Here is a 21,530-nt window from a genome sequence, read left to right on the forward strand (position 1 = left end):
CACGGTGCTGAGCGTTCTGCTCAGATCACTTATGAAGTTTTCTTCTGGTTCCTACACAAAAGCTCACCACAGCCAGCACTGGACATAAAAAATCAAGCCCAACAGCTGTTCCTTGGGAAAATGTGTGATATGAATAGATGACATATATTTGTATTAATATAAACAAAGTACAAAGTCAAATGGAATTGTTACTCTAAACTTTGAAGATGGCCAGTTACTTAAATTTCAATCATTCACTCTTATGTGAATAGAAAATTTCTTTTAAGACAGCCACAAGAACTGTGGTTAGGGAAGCCCATTTACTAAAGATATAAATTAGCGCTGGAAGTGTATGCAAATGTGATTATCTATTAAGGTTACTTTCAGAATGAGGGAGATACAGAAATCCTAGTGTGAGCAAAGACCATTGGTGAACAAGAAACAACAAAATTTTGGCTGAATTCAATTAAAAAAATTTAATGACTATATGACATTGATAGTTTGAAAAAAAAAATGAATTACATATATTGAAAATGAGATTATAAGTGTAATTGTAAGAAAATGATGCTAACTCCGTGTTGCAGCATCTTAGAGAAGGTTACACTTCAGCATCCCAGCCAAGAGTGTAAGACATCACCTTTGTACTAACGCATTTCCACTCCATACTTCTGCTGGGGTAGAAGAAGTTGCAAGAAACTGATAAGCAAGATGCTTTACATTCTCACGAGAAAAATGTGATATAGCTGTCGTGAAGCGTGCTGACTGAAGGAGTCTCATCTCCTCAATCAGCATCTCTTTGGAATGGGAAAAACATGTAAATATCCACGCACAAAAATAGAATTTAAAAAAATAAAAACTCCTTTAAGCACTGTATTTGTGGCACTAAATTTACAGATTATGTCCTCTTCCATAAAAAAGCATCATCAAAAAGAACTTGTGCCAGTTTTGTATTAAAAGGCCTGTAGAAATCTCTTAAAATTCCCTTTGTTGTTGGTAGCATAGGTCCCAGGCTTCTGTCTTCAGGTCGTCTGGTGTTTGACGCAGGACTTTTCGTAATCAGAGCTTCTTGTTTCTCACTCAGAGGTCCTGTGGTAAAGCAGAATACTATCTTAATATCTTTCACCAGCAATGCCCTTGCTAAAGAAGACAAATGACTAACTTGGAAGGCTTGCCAAGGGAAGATAAATGGAATTTGTGTTAGCAGAGACTACGTTTCAGAATACTGAGTGCAGGCTTAGATTAGTAAAATAAATCACTTTTAGTAAATATGGAAATAATATGTTTTTTCTTTCACATTAATTAATCATCTCTAAAACCAGCAATATAAATCACTTCTGAAGGAAAAGATCTGTTTTCAGAAAACAACGAAGACATTGAGCATAAATCCCCGTCCGTTGCAGAGTCAAACTTCTTACACGCTGTTATTTCTTTTTATGAGGTGAGTTGTCTAATATCTGGTAGAAACTCCATTAGACTCACTTGTGTCATGAAAGGCCCTTTGTTGTTGTTTTTGAGGCTGTCAGTGGGATCAAACCGACACACAGCTATGGTTGTATATACACATAGTCAATGGCTGAGATGTAATCCTGGAATATGTATGACAGAAGGATAAGAACCCATAGACTTTTCCAACATAAACCATTCTCAAGAAGATGCCAAGCTCTTCATCTGTTCAATCTGCTACATTCAAACCTTCTCATTATCTAGAGCAGTGTTTGGACCAGCCAGACTATTTTGCAGCCATATTTTTGTCCTCTTGCTACTATCAAATGAACATTGGGCAACAGTTGGCCTAGGGACTAGCAACAGATATCTCAGTCAACACAGCAAAAACATGATTTCCCCCTTCTTCCCAGCTAAAAACACAACCGTTCATCATATGCAGATTTAGATGCTGGATCATTTTTAGCTGGCAACAGCGTTCACAACCCAGTAGCACTTCAAGTTATTTAAGTTGCATGAGATAGCTCTTTCACCTATGTAAGCCCACGGCAAACAAGCCCTGCCTGCCTTCAGAAGCAGGGCTGGCTTCTTTCTGGTAAGCTCACTCCACGCTGTGCAAAGTTTTGTTTTTTTTTCTTAATGCAGCCTTAAGTTCTCCTAATGCCAACTGTTCTATGGGAATTTGGGAATTTCATTTGACTCAAGACAGCAACATTAATGTATCCTTCAAGACAGATTCACACATTTCTGTTTTGTCTGCGGATAAAGCAGAAGTGACCTAGAGGAAGGACAAAAACAATTTTGTGTGTACTTATCTCCAACCAGCCAGAGAACACCTACCCAGATCCAGAAACTGGAACACCTTGTGCATGGTGTATTTCACATTTGATGCGTGGTCCTCTAAGCGAAGAACGAGTATCTGATCTTTGTCAAAAACGGTCAGCCAGTCCAAAAGATAGACAACATAAAGCCCAACCTGCAACCTCACCTGTAAGCACAGAAAGGAAAACAGGAAAAGAATTCATTTGCAGTACTTTGAGCAGTAACAAACCAACACTTGCCCGTGTCTTGTGGGCAAAACTCCCAGACTTGATCTCTAGAAGGTCTTCTCATGAGAAGACAGCACCTGAAAATGTTTTAATCTTCCTCTTGTTTTCAGTGCAGCTTATGGAAATCTTTGCAGATGGTCTCAGGGTGAAGAAATCATTTTACAAACGACCTGACCATGCACTCCAAATGGCAGAAGCACCAATTTGTGCAAACCAGAGAGGACAAGAATGGATGGGAAAGCTTGTCCTGACCTAATTGGTCTTTGTCTCCCTGCCTTGGTTTTACATAACAAGTTGCAGTATTAAAAGGGTTGTCTGACATTCTTAGAAGTCCAGCCTCTGGCTATGCTTATGAATATTTTTCTAAATCTCTTCAGGCTTAAGAGAGAGGAACACAATTCCCAAATCATAAGTGCTTTTCATAAAAGATACTTAACTTCAAGTCATATTTCCACGGAACTGATGAAGGCAGATAACAAGTCTCTTCTGTTTCTTACATTGACTCGTGAAACCAATGCTGACATCTGAACTCCAGCAAAATAATCCATATTTTGAATTACTGCTAAGTCATTATTATCATGATGTGTTTTCCTGGCTATAGAATCTTGATTTTCTATCCTGTAGTATGTTGTACTGACTTCTTTTTCACCATTACCCTTCCAGAATGTTACATCCTTCTTAAGTCCCAGTGTTCCAGTCCCAGTCCTGCACATCAAAAGGCATTAGTTTCCCAAGCCATTCTCCCTCCCATAACATCTGCATCTGCACATTTTATTTGATCACTGTGGCCCTGCATGCCTTTTTCCAATTCATGTATTTTTCACTGATTCTCCACAAGGACAAGCCAACAAGCATCCCTTTCTGTACACATTGGCACCCATCACTCACAGTGACAACATCTATGACATTCACCTCTCTTCTTTCAGGAACATATTAACCAGTAGCAAAACAAAACTTCTGTTACAACAATTAGCAAGAAGTCACAATTGGCAATCAAATGAGCTCTTAGGAGAAAATAATCCCTACGTCTGCAGCAAACGATGCACATAAAAGAGCCCATTAACTTGGCTGAAGAAGAGGCTGAGGTCCATCAAGGAACCGTTAGCATCTGTGTTTTATTACAAACACCTGCCTGTGTTCATATCATTTTCTGTGGGCTGCCTAAGACAACAAATGAAGCGTGCTTCAGAAGAAGAGAGAAAAAATGGTTCTTTCCCTGTACTAGAAGACATCTGTGCAATCAGATGGCTAGGAATTATCATAACACTGCCTGGCAGCAGCTCATATCTGTGAGGTCCTGGAGGCTTCCATCCAAGCCTGGCAGCTCCCATCTACCTGCTGAAGTAAGGAAGAGGAATATCCTGCAGCTCCAACAGCAGTTTGGCAAACAACTCTGTGGTACACTATTTATGGTTATTTTATTGACTGGAGGAGGCAATAGCTTCACCCTGGTGACAAGAAAGCAGTATTCCGTCCAAGCCCTTTGAAGTCTTAGCAAATAAAACAGGATTGAATGACAAACTAGTGAGACTTGATACTTCAAGCCAATCTCTTCCATATTATTCTACAAAGCCTTTCTCCTCACCCTCAAGCAAAATTTGAAGCCAGTTCTACACTAAACATGTGAATTCTGGTATGACAGGCTCAGCATTCTGATCTCCTGGCAGCAGTTTCTGTACTTGTCATCATTTTTGGATGTCCACAATTCTAAAAAGAAATTTTTATCTAGTTACTGCTAGCCTTTCCTTGAAAAAGAATACACAGTTTTTTTTCTGATTTTGAGGCAATTTCATATCATGAATATCCTTGCCAGAGCTACTTTTTGAGAGTTCTGCAAAAAGCTTACACATTAAACTGCAATCTTCACTAAATGTGCTCTCCATACGCCTGCACAATAGAACAACCATATTATTGCTGTTGGCATTCATCAGGGAACAGACTGGTGAGACAGCTGAGCCAATACATCAGCTTTTACATGCCTGCATGTATATTTATGTCATCCACTTTACAAATGAAAAGAGAGTTTTACTTCTTGATGCTTATAGGCATAGTTGCTTGGGCATTTTAATAACCTCGACACAGCATGTTGCTACACAAGCAAGGAATCCAATGGCTTTGGGAATACGTACAGGCATGGCATTGTTAAGGGTGTTGTTGTAGACACAGGCTCTCAGGGAGTAATCCAGCATGCAATTCTCAAACAGCTGCAGCGATTCCGCCACTTTTTCATGAAAATCTTCCACAGATTTATTAGCACTTGCAAAGTACAGATAATCGGAGTACAATCTGCGAACGAAATATGCGTGAGTAAATGAGAAAGGAAATGAAAGACCATCTATTTACAGAACAATTGCAATCAGTGGCATGAATTGAGAGAAGAGCCACGTGTGAGTAGCACTGCCCCACCTGCACTGCGCAGCAACAGCACGTTTTGTACTCATTTTGATGGGTTTTGGCTCAGAATGGCAGTTAGTCCAGGGAGCTGCTCACCCTCATCCCTGATTGCAAGGTCAGCACCATACAAAATCCACACCCTAGTAAATTGCATGAGCAAGTTCCTTCTAAATGCAACATTTTGGTCATGTAGAATGGCTTAGGTCAGAGGGAACGTTACAGAACATTCAGTTCCAAGTGCCTGCTTTGTACAGGGTTGCCATCCAACAGCTGAGGCTGTCCAGAGCCCCATCCAGTCTGGCCTTGAGCAAGTTATCCAAATGTGCTGTGGGCATCCCATCTCAGGGGATGCTCAAGTGCCAGCCTGTTCCAGTGAACGTACATAATTTACATGTATGGTAGAACTGATCTCAGGTGATATTAGTACCCCTCTATACCACGTGCTCTACATTGCTATGGATAGAAACAGCTTACAGCTGAGACCAAAAGAGGAATGGGATGAGTTAGAAACAGTGATTTTTCTGTAATTACCAAACTGGTACTAACAAAAATCAAAAATAGGAAAAAATTCCAGTTATTGCAGTTACTCCACCTTAAATCCCAAATACGTTCTACATCAACTTCTCAAAATTCTCCCCAAATTACCAGTCCCACTCCATTTCTGAGGACAGCAGGACATGGCCCTATCTCTTGGTAGGAGCAGAGCCTTGTGTCAGCCACCAGCAGCAGAATTCCTCTAAGCTGCAACTCACGAGGTATCCCCTCATGGCATAACTCTTAGCACATGTTTTATGGTTGTTTAGCATTGCTCAGAAAAGATCACCTAAAATCTTGTCCCTTGGGGGAAAGTGGAATGGAAAACAGTCTAAAACCCAGATCCAAACAACAGATTGACTTGTGTGTTAATCCTTAAAAACTTGGTTAAACTCTTCCAACAGCACTTGGTTGAAAGAGACAAGGCAGACGCTGTAGCGTGGCATCAATGTTAAGACAGTGAACCATCTCTGGAACACAGTGTTTTCATTTTCTTTCTTATTTAGTCAACCTTGAAACACCTGAGAAGGAGTTGCTTTCCCATTGTGTTTGCAGCATATCACAACTCCACAGCACCACCCCTCAACACAAGTCCATTGATCCTATCAGCCTCATTCAAAACACACAGGCTCCCTTTATTGCTGTGGCAGCCTTTTGTACTGCACTAGCTTTATTTATTTTTAAACTTCCCTAGATTGCCACAGGTGCTTTAAAATCCATCACTTTATTTGGAAAGATTCGGCTCTAATCCAGCAAAGCACTTAAGCACAGGAATAGCTCCCCTTTGCACTTATTTGTTTTGGTGTTTTGCAACAACAGGATCTTAATTCCCACATGACATAAATGAAAACTACCTGTTCACTTAAAAAGGAAGAAAAGAGATGCATATGTTGCAGACTGGTTTTCATTTTATTTTTTGCACCTTTTAAAATACAAGTTATGGCAAACTGTAAAAAAGAAGCAGTAGCACCCAATGCCACAACTATTAAGGATGACAATTCTGACCTTTGCCAGTCTTTCCCAACCAGCAGATACCAACTCCGTGCTTAGGTGATGCTGCCTGGCATCAGCCCACAGAACACCCAGCTGCACAGGCAGTGCCCAGCTCCAGCCACTGCATCCCACCTTTGTTCCCTGTGCTATAAGCAGAAAATTCCCAAAGGTTTCTCCATTTACAGAATTAACACTATTCTGCCATACCATGCACTGCATGTTGTGTTTGATCATGGTGCTTTGAGAACTGCTTGGAGAAACACCTCAGCAGACTGTTTGCATCAGTGATATCCTACAGATACTAATTTAATGCTGATTGCCTGAAAAAAGAAAATATATTGAAATATCTTACTGGCAGTTTGCTTCATATTTTGGAAAAATTACCACAAAAGTTAAGGATTAGTCCTGTTTCATGAGCAATAAAAGGAGGGGAAAAAAAATGTATTTAAATGGAAGGGCTCTGTTTCAGAGCAGAAGGACAGTACTAAGCACAGTATGCAGACTATGCAGTGCTGAGGACACTGAGGCCCAAGAGTGCCTGAGGACTACAACTATGAGGTGGGACAGAGATATGGGGCAGAGCAGGCATCACATACAGCATGGGCAGGATGTCACTTGTTTGAAAGGCTTAATAGGAGTGCTCAGTATTTCTAGTCATCCATTAAAATAAGCCCAGATTGTTAAAGACTTGCTGACATCTTATGGAAAGCTACAATATTGAAGACAAGCTCTCTCTCTCTCTTCAGAGTAAGAGTTTTTCTATATTTCTTCCCATCTGTTTTTGATTCTGGGGACATCTGCTTGGAAATAAAACCTTCACTGATTGGGATTTCAGCTGTTCCAGCTCCTTAAAGTCATTACCCTCTATACCCATCCATTACAATGGGATATAGATGCCCACCGCCCCAAACCTTGAGGTTCTTCAAACATCCCCCGTTCTGGGGGGGCCTCTCATGCACCAGGCTCTGTGCAGCTCCTTCACCCTCCCAAATATTGCAAGATGACTGCCCCCAGGTGCCCCTTCTGCCATTCAGGTGAGCTGTCACCAACAAGGGCACTGGGAATTGTAAACAAAAAGAAGCCAATTGATTGTGAAGACAATAAGGGAGGCGAAGCTCACTTTCCATCTCATCCTTATTATAGATGGCACAAACATTATGGAGGATGGTTAAAGCAATCAGGGAATTTGTTGCTAATTTACATGAGGGAGCCACTTCAACTACTTCTCCTGCATAGTACTATCATCTGCTCAATCCTGAGGTCAGGAGAAGCAGTTGAAAGCTGAGATATGTATTTGCTGCCATGGGAGATGGGAAGCACTTGCACAGCTCTGCAGCTCATGTGTAGGTGCCTGCTGACATCTGCATCCTGCTTGCCTCTGTCATAGGTTGGAAAAGACCACTAAGATCACCAAGCCCAGCCCACCCCCACCATGCCCACTGACCACGTCCCTCAGTACCACATCTCTACAGTTCTTGAACACCTCCAGGGACAAGGACCCCTGTGACCTGGCCCAAGTTACCTGAATAGGCACCTGAAAAGGCCTCCTCCACCCTCCCCAGTATCTATCCTCCTCCGCCTGCAGAGGACACAGCAGAAAGAAGTCCCCTAAAAGACTGGAGGAAGACCGGAGAGAGAAGTAAAATGCAGATAGAAAGGACATTTGTGGCCAAAACTATGGAAAACCATTTAAAAGCAGCTTACAATTTTGCAAAGACAGAGCCCTTCCTTCACAAAGACAGGAAAGGCCAAGGGTGAGCTCCTGGGTAGTTGTTAGTTCAGCAGGATAACATCGTCTCAAGTGAGCTTAGAGTGGTGCACTTAAGCATTTTATTACTAAAGAAGTTTATCACTTGCTGATCCTGGAGCACTCTGCAATCTTATTTATTTGCAGTGGTATGTCCTCAAAGGCATCAAGCTTATTATTTAATATGAAGTGAAGCACTTCACAGGATTATTTACACTGAGGCATGTAAATGTTCTCGCATACTTTTACAACGCAACCCTTGCTCACCTTTCAACAGGATCTCTCAGCATGATGATAAGTTTGGCATTTGGCTGGAAGGCATGGATAAAATCCTGGATTAAGAAGGGAGGTTCTCCTTCGCTACTGTTGTCGTAGAAGAAAATCCACGCATTGTTGTCCCACATGGTGGAGGCACTGGCTTCCCCTGGAAATAGAAAGCATCTCTCCTGGTAAGTCATTTCATTTCTTGTATCGGAGTGGAATTCTGATCACTGTTATAAACCATTTAAAAGCTGCAAACTCCAGCACACTTTACTGGTTCTTGCAGACTGCTCTGGCTGCTGCTCCCCAGTGATAGAACACTGCAAGCTACAGCTTGCAACAAACCAGTGCACGAAGTGGAAACCAGCACTTCAGTGGATCAGTATTGCTTAGAACAGAAACAGGAAAGCTGGAGAGCACGTGGGAAATACAGAACGAAAAAAAGCACTGGCACTGAATTCAGTCGCTGCAATTTGAAGCATCCCTTTATGAAAGAAGTCAAGTATTAAAGATTAACACATGGTTAAGTGCCAGATTCTTACATTCTTAGATTCTTAAGCTACTTACTCTCAAAGCAGTGCTACAGGGAGAAGCACAAACAGCAGCATCCCTGCCAGAGCAAGGTGTGTGATGCTCCAACTAGAATGAATGATCTGGTATGATGCTCTGAATGGTTCAGCCTTCCCATTCTTTTGAAGTCATACTGGCATTCACATGGCATGGATATGTTAATAAAACATATATAAAAACCTTTTGGCAACTTCCAGACTTTGAAAGCTTAATGAAAGCTAATTCTTGTTAAAGAGATTTTGCATTATTTTTTTTTTCCCTTCAATCAAAATTAATGAGATGAAAAAAAATAACAGTGTTGCAGACCTGTAGACTTTCACATGATTTTCCTTGTTTTCATCTCTTGGGAAAGTCCAATAAAGACTTTAAAAGATTGCCAAAATACAAAGTGAATTAGGTATTTGTTCCAAACCAGCTTAGCATAATGTGATTCATTAGTAAAGTCTCGGAGTCGTTAGAAAACACATTAATCTTCTGTCATGTTCACTTTGCCTCATTTCAAAGGGAGGAGATCAGGTCTGTTGGCTAAAGCTGGATGTCCACAACAGCTCTGCTCTTCCGCTCTAAATTAATTAACCAAGGCACTGCCTGATCACCAGCATGCTTTGACTTGTCAATTAAAATGCACTCGGCCCAGATCTCATGCTGAGCAAAGCAGAAGCATAAAAGACCCAAGAGAAGGCAAGAGGAGATGGCCAGGCCAAGAAGCATCGCACAGCTGTACCTGTGCCAGCAGAGAAGGACACGAGGCATGCCCAGAGCAACAGAATAAGGTGCTGCAGGGATGGAAGGATGGAAGGGCCTTGGACAGTCACCACGACATCTCCCCAATAGCAAGGGCTGAGCTGAAAACACTTCCTAAGCAACACTTGCCTCAATCATGCTGATAATTGAAGTCTAGAACCTCACTAAGAGCCTGTGCTTGGTGGTCCTTACAAAGGGAAGCATTCTGCACAATAAGTGTCTGGCTGCACTGTAGACCCCCACCATCTCTACATCCTCTTATAACGCAGTCTCTTCCTCTCTGTGTTTTTCTGATCTTCCTTCATACTCCACTGCTCCAAAGACTTCTGATCATATTTGATGCTCTCTATAGGATTTTCCCTAATTAGCTCATATAGAGTGAACAAAGCTGAACACATGTGCATACACAGATGCTAGCAGAACCAAATAAAGTCATTGCACTTAGTCATAAATGGGATGTTATTCTTGCCACAGACCAAAACACTCCACAGAAATAATCTCAGCTGGATCAGCTGCCACTACCAGCTACAAGTGGGGTACAAGCAAAGGACAATTAGAGACACCAAACAATGCTGAAGCATTAACAGAAGCTTAAGGTGCTGCCCTAATGCATGCAGCCCTGGAGAGCTTGGGTTCCACAAGGCCACTCTTCTCAAAACAAGATGGCCATCAGGAATTAAAAAGGGGGGAAAAAATAAATAAATAAAATAATTCTGGTCTCTCCTGACTCTTAGAATTTTAGTTTCCTGATATAGCCAAAAAAAAAAAAAAAAAAAAAAACCCACCTCCTAGTAATTTGACAGTATTCTCTACTGTGTAATAATACAGATTTAATATCTGCAAAGAGTGAGCCATACTAGACATGAGATAAATTAAACACTGCTGGCAATTACATCTCATTATTGCAGAGCAACCAAAAAAATTATCTTTTCTTATGGACTTAAAGAAAATATGAATTAATAAGATGCCTAAAGAATAAATGTATAACTTCTGTATTTGGTCACTAATGGATTATAATCATATTATGTTTTCTAAAGACAATCTTGTGAACTCATCCTATTAATGATCACAGATAAACAAGTCCTGCTCAGAATGCCTCAAGCTAGAGCAGCACCGTCCGCTCTGGTTCATCTCTCAGCAGACATCATTCTATTTGCAAAAATGCAATTATTACCCAATAATATCCAACAAAGCTGAAGTTCTCAAAATCATGTAGCATGATGAACAACTGAAATGCTCACAGCTTTAATTAGATTTTTGTTACCAATCATTCAAAATAAGAAAGAGGAGGATTCTAAGCAAACCTGATATTCACACAAATTCAAGTTAGACAAGCTAGCCTTGTTTCAGTGTTGTTGTGGGTTGTGTGTTTTGGTTTTGTTGGGTTTTTTTTTTTTGAACCAAGGTAATAAAAAAATGACTTAATGAGAATAATCATTCAAGACTTTTGCTGTAAACTTAATAAGAAAGGTGAACAGAACCTTAATGAAACAAGAAATGAGACTACAGGAAAAAGAAACACAATTGAGCTCCAGAAAAAGCTACAACAGGAGGTAAGTAATCAAAGATGTACATTGCTGATTAGATTAGGGAATATAATTAGTATAAACACTTCACCCATAAAAGGGCAGGAGATATTACTGTAAGTAGGAGGAAAATCTGCAGATGTCCTTGATGGCAATATTTCTTAGTCCTACGAGTTTTGCTCAGCACCGAATATTTGACAGTTCAGATGGCAGACTTCAACAGAGGCTGAGGTGGTGTCACACAGACATGACTGCAGCCAAGGCTGGGCAATGGAAGACAATGTCACCATTCATCAAGTCAACAACAGGTTCATTATTCTTTCGTCAGAACGTGATGAAGATTCTGAGGGTGTTCCCTCGAAGGGAGGGAAGCAAAAACCCCAATTTCTGTAGGACTTCAGCTTACTTCAAAAGTCTCTTTTCAACAAACCAGCCTTTTCATGGAAGCATCCAGTTTCCCTGGTTGATTTTGAGGCCAAAGCATCTTCCCTTTGGTTTTCTGCTTCTAGCAGAAAGCAAAACCAGAACTTAAGAATACCTGCTGACTTTCCTCACAGGCACCATAATCCAGTTGCACAATAGTGCATTGGCCACCACATGTTGTGGAGAGCAAATCCAGGCACACTTCATGGAGCCTGGATCTGATCGCAAGCTTCCACACAGGGCAACACAATTGCACTTCTGAACTGGACCTTTACATTTCTAATGCTAAGTTAATATCAACTGGAGCCATAAAATTATCTTGTGATTGGATCCAGTACCGTGCTTCTTAGTTCTTAGATAGCCTCAGCTTGACCCTATGTTTTCCTGCTAGGAACTTGTGTTATCTCTGCTGGTAACAAGACAGCTCAAGGGTTTCCACTAAGTTTCAGTCCACGATAGGCTACATAGGGATGATGGCACACAAAAGGGTGGCCCCTTCCTACAGATCTCTTATGATGGAGCCTGAGAAGAACCAACTGGAGTTGTGTTGCTATCATGGAAAGCGTTGCTCAGGATTTCTACGGGACTGTAAAAACAAATGGCATAATTTGTTTGCTATGCCTGGGGGAAACATATACCACTGCAGCGTTTGAACCTGAAGCTACAGGCAAACCCTTTGTAATAATAACAAAACAAACTATGTTGGAAGGAGTAACGAAATTCCCTTGTTCTCTTTTTATTGTATTATATAATTAAACGCTGATGTTCATCAGGCATGCTCTGCTTTCTCGGGCATCTTATAACAACTTCCACACTATGCGCACACAGCAGAGGAAACCAATATCAGCAGCCCCATGCAGTGAATCAGTCACACCTAAAAGTGCCCCTCTCCAGTCAATTCCAGATGCTACGAGCCCACAGATACAAATATTTTAGATGCTGTATCTGCCCTACCAATTATGATGTTATTCATCTCGCTGTGCTCTTTTGCTGCCTCGCTCTGCAGCACACCCTGAATTTGATGAGCTGCTAAGTCAAACAGATCAAGGTAATCTTCCACTGGGTAGCGATCGTGAAATCCATCCCTGAGACGAATGATTCCTAGAAACAGTGAAAAGAAAGAAGTTAAATATATACATAAACATATATAGCAGTGCAAGATTAACTGCTGGGTAGATGAAGACAGCCTCGTTAACATTTCTGGATCTGATCCAGCTAACGGCAGCACAAAATTAGAGCCATGAAGCGTAACACTCAGAAGTGCCAATAATGAAGTAGCAGAGATGCAAGATACTATACGATTAAGCCATACATTCACAATGATAGCAGATATCTTAAGTAATATGTTTTACAGCTCCTGCATGAATAGCTTGTATTTATTTTCTTCTGAATTTAGCTTTAAGAATGAATATGAAAGACCAGATTCTGCTTACATTTACAACAGTATAAACCGGAGTAATATGGACTCCCATGAGAGTTACTGTATTGAGACTCTAATGACAAATATGCAAACCAACCCGCACTCAGCAAAATCAGAACTGGGAAATCATTTATGTGCTCCTCTTTCAGAAGAAGGAAAGCAAGGCTACACATTGGCACCTCACTTCTCCTCTCTCACCTCACACTCCAGGGCACGTTCAATGACACCAGCATTCTCCCTGCATACACAGCGTCATTTATTGTCACCCCACACCTGTGAGTGGAAGCTGTGGCTAAGGGCCAGGAAAGAGAGACAGTCAAGCTGGGACAAAGTCCTGCCAAGCATCAGCCATCCCAGCAGAACAGGAAAGCGATGATTTGTGAAATGAGACCTTCCCAGGAGGGTTATTTGGCTTTAGCTGAAATTAGTCAGTCTTGTAAAAATCACTGAATTAGAGAATGCCATGGAACAAAGAGACTTTCTTCTCCAGATAAGTGTTAGAAACTAAACGACTTAATAGCCAGCAGCATAGGAGTCATACCCACAAGCTGGCTTTTAAATGGTGCTGACTCAGTTTCACAGCTTAGACTATTTGTTTTATGCACCTCCCCATCCAAATAGCAGCCACCAGATAAAGTACTGCTGAGGAAACAAAAATTTCGTCTTCCCAAATGGCAGACAGCCTGAAATGATGAACAGGTCAGTTCTACTGATCTCCCTCCCAGCAGATCCTGGGTTCTGCAAGCTTTCCTCATTCTTCAGCTTTAAAAAATTAAAAACTTAAAAACAAAAAAATTATGAAAAGAAAGTTGTTGTGGACAAGATACTCTCATGGAAGGAACAAACTTCTACAGATGGCTTTGCTGATGGACCCTGCACTTTCAGACCCACAGAGAAGCAGTGTGGCACTCACAGCATCCAACTCTCAAATCCACTTTCCTCACTGATCTGACTTTCCTCCCTCAGTCCAGCAGGCAGTTCTTATCAATTCCTCTTCAGCTAGCCTCTGCCTGTGCAGAATGAGCTCCTTCCCATGAGGCTCCCTGGTAACCATGATGGCTCTTGTTTGAGTTCTCAAGTAGCCCCATGCACACTGGTACCTCCAGCGTCTCCAGAACTGGAGCTAGTTACGTCAAAAGCAAAACTGTTTTCATCATTTTGCTTTAGCTCTTAATTTATAACAATGTCTAAAATACTTTGAAGAGGGTTAGTTGTATTCAAAACAAAGAAAGCCAAGCTCACTGCTTCTGAGCTATTTCTGTGCTATGCTACATATGAGCTACCACTCAGAGTTTGAAATGAACCACTTTCTCACAGCACTTGCCAAGAAAGAAAATACAAATCCAGAGAAGAAAACAAAGCCATTTGTGTATAGGTTAGAAATCCCAGATCCATGGCTGAGCCCACCCCAGCAAGCAGCGAAGATCAAAACTCCTATAATAGAAGCATAGATAACCAGCATCTTCCTTCTGGAAATGGTTATATCACTGAAAAGCCTGTGAACTCTGATATCAGTGTCCCAGCTCCGAGCAGCTGGACCCCACCTCCATTACAGTGGGAAGACACAGAGTGTTCCTGGATGGAATAAATTGAGTACTAAGGAAAGCACTAAGCACAAAACAAAGCCAGGAACTAAAACTGGAGCTGCTGAGTCTCATCTCGTCTTTAATCACAAGACTGACCCGTGCTGGCACCCAGGAGAAACAGAACACGAAGGACATAAACACTTCAGTTGGATAAAATGATGCAGCCAGGCCCATGGCTCTCAGCCATCCTTTGAAGAAGCAACCACAAGAGATGGATGTGCCTTGCTCCAGCAGGCCATAACCTCAGCTGCTGTCTGCCTCTAGAGATGAAGAGTCATGTCATGAAATATTGATACCACTCAGGAGGAAAAGCATTAGAAATACATCCAGGTTCCTCAGTGGGAGAGAGCTGTGTAGCAAAGCAGCTACCAAAACCAGCTGTACTTTACTGAATCAGAAGGACTGAAGAAATCCATGTATCAAATACCATCCCAGCACTATTCATTTAAAAAAGGCTTTACAGAAAAACGTTGCAAAGTAAAACAGTTATTGCTATTCTTTAAATCTCCTATCACAACCCATCTATTATTCTTCCTGCTTTTACAAAACAGCATCAATTTTATCCAGGATTTTAATTTTTTTTTTTTCTTAGATTTTCCAAACCACTGCTAACAAACCAGATGAAACGTAAAGTCATAGAATCACAAGGTTGGAAACAACCTACAGGATCATCCAGTCCAACCATCCCAATATCACCAATGCTACCCACTAAGATACTAAACCATACCTTGAAGCACCTCACCCAGACTCCTCTCAAACACCACCAGGGACAGTGACTCCACCACCTCCCTGGGCAGCCCCTTCCTATGCCTGACCACTCTTTGAGAGAAAAAGCTTCTCCTTATATCTAACCTAAATCTTCCATGGCGCAACTTGCAGCCATTTCCTCGGGTCCTGTTTGATGGCTGGGAGAAGAGGCCAAACCCTCCTCACCACAACCTCCCTTCAGGAAGTTGTAGAGTGCAATGAGGTCTTCCCTGAGCCTCCTCTTGTCCAGACTGAACAATCTCTGCTCTTCATAAGACTTGTGCTCCAGACCCCTCATTCCCTCACGTGCATCATCTCCAAACCCAAAATATCACCAAACAAAAGCATTTGTCGCCTGGATATATATATTTTTTAAACAAGGTAAATCAGTATGCAACAAATCCAGCAAATTAATCCCGGAGACACACAAGAAGCATCAAAGCTTCATAGAGGCAGCTCTCCTGAATACCACAAAGCACGATGACTCACCAAAGCGCTTCCTCGTCCACCAGTGAGGCTCTTTGATGGCGGAGAACCGAACGTCGGGGTGCAGCCGAAGCCTGTCGTACAGATCCGTCGTCCCACACTTGGGCTGCCCAATGATGTAGAAATGGGGGAGACAGCGCAGCCGGTAGTGTTTGTCCTTGTAATGGTACAAGTGGTTCCAAAACACCTTCCTGAGGTAATCGAATATGGTTCGAAAACGCTTTGAATAGAGTGCATAGGAGTTTGTTGTATAAGGGTCTGTGGTTGTGTTTCCTCTGTACTCTTCATACCAACAAGGATTCTTGCTATTTGGAAGGAATTTATTAGGAATTACTGAAAACATCTGCAACATAAAGAACAACAATTTCAGTACAGGCAGCAAAAAAATGGCAACTCTATTTTTCTAACATAGCACAGTAAGCAAACAATAGAAACATATTTGGACATAACTCCTTAGCTTTTTAAAAAAAAAAACTTTTTTCTTCTAGTGGCATTGGAACCAAATCCAGTACAAACAGTTGGAGTGGGAGAGGAATACAATGGGAAAGGCTTTGATTTTAAGGCCAGAATCCATACTTCCCCACCTCACTGCCACCCCAGGAATTAACTTTTCAAGTCAGAGTTGTAATGCTCAGATTAACTTCCAATCTGAACTACACAAAGTCTGCAATGTCCATTTTTTTCAGGAACGCATACTGCTGACAGAAAGGCTGCTTTCTTATTTATCATTTCAGGTTGCTGGCAAATGTGACTAATTCAGAATGACTTTGAGTGAGGCAAGGTTCTCAATTCAATTAGATTGTACAGCTGTCGGAAGACTGCCTGATTTTCTGTTTCAGGTGTCAAGAATGTTTAGACAGCCCATCCATTTTGCCTGTGACTCAGAAGGATGTGGTCTGTAATATCAGCTTTTCAACAGGCATAAATCAGGAGGCACCGGGTGGTGTGAATCACAATGCATACATCAGAGTAGCTGCACTGTTTTGATCTCAGAAGATCAACCCCAAATCCTCGAAACAAACCAACACGCAGCAGTTTCAGATGCTTTAATTCATACTTACATGTGGCTCTTGTTTCCTCAGCTCCTCTAAACCAGGGCGCTGTCTCGTTATAAACTCTATCTTTGAAGTAATAGTGTCAATAATTAATTTAATGCTTGGATAATCCTTTACATATGAAATATTAATTTTAGAAGGCTGGTAATGATCTTTCACGTCAGTAAGGCTTTCATTGTCCATTAAGCTTGGATTGCTAGTAAAAGCTCCGTAATGGAAGGGAGATGGTATTAACAACAGGCTGTGCTTGGCTCCAGTCAGTACATAGGATGCCATCACTAGAGTCATTATAACCAACCCAAATATTAAGCTGCATAGCTTCCCCTTCTTCAAGCAGAAAAATCCATTCCAGCTTTCACTGTGATCAGTCCTTACTTCCAAAACTGCAAGCAACTTCATCTGCTTGCTATCAGCGTACAAAGGGATTCCGTTCTCTCCTTTGCAAACAGGACACTTCTGGTTATTGTGGCTATGGCCACGACATCTGAAACACTGTCTGTTCAAGTCATTTGGTAATAAGTGTATGCAACAATTAATGCAATGCCTCATATTAATACTGTTAAACTCCTGCATTAACAAGCCAAGGACAGCCACAAAAACATTTCTGAAGCATGAGTCATTTTCTGAAAGACTGAAATTATTGAATTCCTCGAGTGATTCTATGAATTCTCTTCAACATAAAAGGGCAGGTTCTACCCAGAATAGTTAGCACTCCAAAAGCCACGTGTGGCATATGCAGAAAAAAGAACACCAGCTTCAAAAATAGATGTACTGCAGACGTGGTTTCCAGGAATTTGGCTCAGGAGGACGAACGCGGCAAAGTTGCACCATTGGCTCAAGTTTTTCCCATTGAACAAAATGGGAAAGAAGAAAAATTGTTATGTAGTGTGACAATATGCAAAAAATGAAATGAATTCATTGTCCTCTGATTTACACTGGAATAGGCAAATGTGGGTAGAAATTCCCAGATAGTCTTAAAGCACTCAGATTCCAAACCAGGCTGCTGCTCCTGGAAGCTTCATCATCCCAGAGATGCTCTCAAGGATCCGCGCCGTGTAACCTAAAGAAACAAAGCCATATATACCATCAACCAGAAGAGCAAACTGAGAAATACTCACGTTCACCTTCAATTGAGGTTATGGCAGAACTACAATTCATCACCAGCAATTTCACGCTAGCATTTGAAAGATGTCTCCTGCATGCTAAGGACGTTAATTACAATACTCACGATATTAAACCTGGGAAGTGCTTGGCTTCAGGTCTACAATGGGTTGCTGTTTTTTTTTCCACCCACGCTCCTGCCCACATCAAATAGTTGTGGCAGCCACAGTTAACACCACTGTCTCTCCTTCATCTGGTCACTGACCTCTGTAACAGCTTTTAATCTCTTCTTTTTGGGTAGCAGCCAGTAACACAAGTTAAATTCCCACCCTCTGTGCACGACAGCCTTACATTAACTTCCTTGAAATGAGGCAGGAACTCAGGTCAGAAGATGAGGCAGGGAAAAGGCATCAGCCTGCTTTCAAGACCATAGGGAAGAAGGTCAAACAACAGCCAACCAAAGAAGCCACAAGGAAAGCATTCAGTAAATTGAAGGGCTGAAATACAGATGTAAGCAAAAACTCACATCAGGATCTCTGGCTTCTGTACCTAATGGCTCTGGGACAAGAGCAACTACCAGTAACACAGAGAAAAGTCAGCAAGATGCTTTCAGCATTTCTTGTCAAATACATCTTGAAAACATACCGCTCAATAAAAAACGTCAAGATGTGTTAGTCAAATGAAATGTACCATCAGCACAGCAAATCCAAGACAAAGCCTTGACCCAGCAAACCCTCTCAAATGCCAGCACTTCAGTGCAGGTGAGATTGTGCAGGAGCCCCTTAAGTGGATGTTTTGTCATTCCAAGCACTTGTGGGTGCCACATTCAGGCTGAAGGACCATGCTGCAAAAGGCATGTGCCTCTAATAAGCACTATGGTTGCTTACAGCCAAAGAGTGGCCAGAGGTGTTCAGAGTTGTTTGTGCTTATATTTGGCATTGTTAGGGTAATATGGTTAGGTTGCAGTTGGACTTGATGATCTTTAAGGTATTTTCCAACCTGAGCAATTCTGTGATTGCAGGCAGAACTCAGAGCAGACACTTAAATGCACTACCAAGTGATCAGCCTTCCAAGGGATGGTCATAATTAAAGCACATGTTAAGGTGTAGTTCCTCTAGACTTTCTGGTTTTGGAGTGTATTAAATCCCTTACTGGGAATACCCAGTTTTTCAGGTCAAAAGCAAATCTCTGTTTGGAGAAGACAAATGATCAAATACAAAAGCTGACAGATGATACATGTGCTTCAATATTCCAGGTAATACTTACATTTTGTATTTCTAAGAATCCTAAGAATTACTTTGGTTTGAGAACTGAAGACAGGAAATATTTTAAAGCAATTTTCAAAAGCCAAAAAATGAAGTAGTAAGCTTAAGAAAACCTGAAAAGGAAAATAATAGATGCCAAAAAAAAAAAAAAAAAAAAAAAAAAGAAGTTGTAATGTATGCCTTTAAAGGTCAACATTTATTTTGGCTTTTGTCACTTGATTTGGGTAGAATGGTTCCATCACTTTGACACCCTTTGTCTGTCCCCACGTGGGCATCTGTGAGAGCAGCCACCCACTTCCCCCAACACCTCCATTCTTCAGCACCAACATAATGGCAAGGAGAGAGGAGGATACAAGACTGAAGTGGGAAAAAGGTCAGCAGTTCTCTCATCAGGGAGATCACCTAGTCCAACACCATGACATGGACAGTCCTTATTGCTGGAGAGCGGGAGGACAAGGAAGGGAGGATTTGGCAATAAGAAAGAAGTCTCCACTTTGTCAGTCAACTGTTCTGGCAGTAATATGGCACCTGAGCAGATAATTTCACCGAGGAGAAAAGGTTGGTGGGAGGAGACTGAAGGAAGACTGATTTGGATATCATTCATGGAGGATGGAATAGAGGTTCCAAGAGGAGAAATCATGAAAACAGAAATCGTTCCATTAAAAAAACTAACAAACAAACAAAAAACACTGCCCATAAAGAGGAGATGGAAACAAGGGCCTCAGTAAGAAAACGGAGGTGAAAGCAGCAACCTCTTGGAAAAAAAATGCACAAAGAACAGACAGCAGGTTATGCTGGTAGTTATAACATCTGGGTAGCTAGAAAAAACTATACAGCATCAGTACAATTAAACATACTAGGTGATACACATGTACTTCTGAGCAGTCCTTCCTCCCTACGCTCCTCCACTCTGACAATCAGCCTGCATCTCAGAGGGACGAGTTACTATGCACTGCTAAAAGAAAAATCTACTTTTATATTCCAGTCCTCCTCTAATTGGGACCTAAAACTCACTTGGTGTTAGTGGCTGAACAGATTGATCTGAGACACTCCCGCACAATCAATCCAAGGCTTGGGTACTTGACATTAATTCTCAAAATTCTTAAAAGAGCCATCTGAGATGCATTAATGGATCCAGAGCACAGGATTATACAAATGCTGCATAAGCTTCTCCATACAATTTTATGTCCGTTTGCATGTTAATAAAATGGACTGGAATTTATTGAACCCTCGTCAGGTGCAGTGAACATATTATAAACTCAAAGAAAAATCTTACTAACTACATCTTTGCAAGCTGAGGAAAATGTTTTATGGGAAAGGTGATACAAGGGCAAAAGAAAAAAAGAAATATGCCTAGGCTACAGCATAAATGAGATCTTAATCACAGCAGTCAGGAGGGAGAATTTGCAGTTCACCAGCAACCATAACTCTGCCAGCTTACACACTGCAACAAGCTGCTTCAATAGATGATCTCTGAAGACCTACCACAGGGCAGTATGGCAGCACTCAGCTAACAGAACACAGAGAGGTGGATCTGTAAGTGTTAGTTGCAGACTTACATTTAATGTGATTTCCCACTGTCATGTTCATGCCATAAAACCCCACTGTAATAAACACACGAAAGCCAGAACATAATTCCCTACAGCCACTCCCTTTCTTCACCAAGAGGTTTTAATTAAATTCATTCCCCATTCTTTCACTGTGCAGTGCAGGATGCACGCCAGGATTTTCCCCAGTGTAAGCAGCCCAAGCTTTCCTCATTCATCCCACAAAAGCAAGCAATCCAAAGCATCTCTTTGCCACTCCCCTCATTCAGCATTTCCAGCAGTTGTAATCACAGACACAGTTTACCTTTTTTGTATTTCAGTACTGACTGAAGTAGGAAGCAAACTGCAGACAGAAGAAAAATCTATGAGACTTGAGTAGATAATAAACCATTTATGTCTTTTTATTTTAGTTGCGAAACTGCTGTTGGTTCACTGGCAGAATCTTACACTCTTTACACAACAGGCAGCGTCTTTGTACATTCTTGAATAATGTAGCATGTAATTTCCTCTTGTTGAGATGAATGGTGAATTATTTATGATCATGTCTACGCATGTAAATAAATATATACCAGCTGACGAAGCAGGAATCCACAGAAGCCTTTTCAAGTGCCTTGGCCAAATCAACTCTCCTCTTAAAAATGAAAATATCTGGGGGATCTC

At 41.3% G+C, this 21,530-nt stretch overlaps 1 protein-coding gene across 1 annotated transcript; it reads right to left on the bottom strand.

Moving 5' to 3' along the window:
- Window positions 1-874: 874 nt before the first annotated feature.
- Window positions 875-17,506, bottom strand: CHST15 (carbohydrate sulfotransferase 15; the record flags this gene model as incomplete). The annotated part of the gene is made up of 7 exons (XM_079535325.1): window positions 875-1,065; window positions 2,263-2,410; window positions 4,601-4,757; window positions 8,407-8,563; window positions 12,618-12,764; window positions 15,906-16,245; window positions 16,964-17,506. The coding sequence occupies 7 exons, from the start codon at window positions 17,504-17,506 to the stop codon at window positions 875-877; spliced, it is 1,683 nt and encodes a 560-aa protein (XP_079391451.1).
- Window positions 17,507-21,530: the final 4,024 nt, after the last annotated feature.

Source organism: Tetrao urogallus (genome assembly GCF_951394365.1).
Source record: "Tetrao urogallus genome assembly, chromosome: 5".
Taxonomy (NCBI): Eukaryota; Metazoa; Chordata; class Aves; order Galliformes; family Phasianidae; genus Tetrao; species Tetrao urogallus.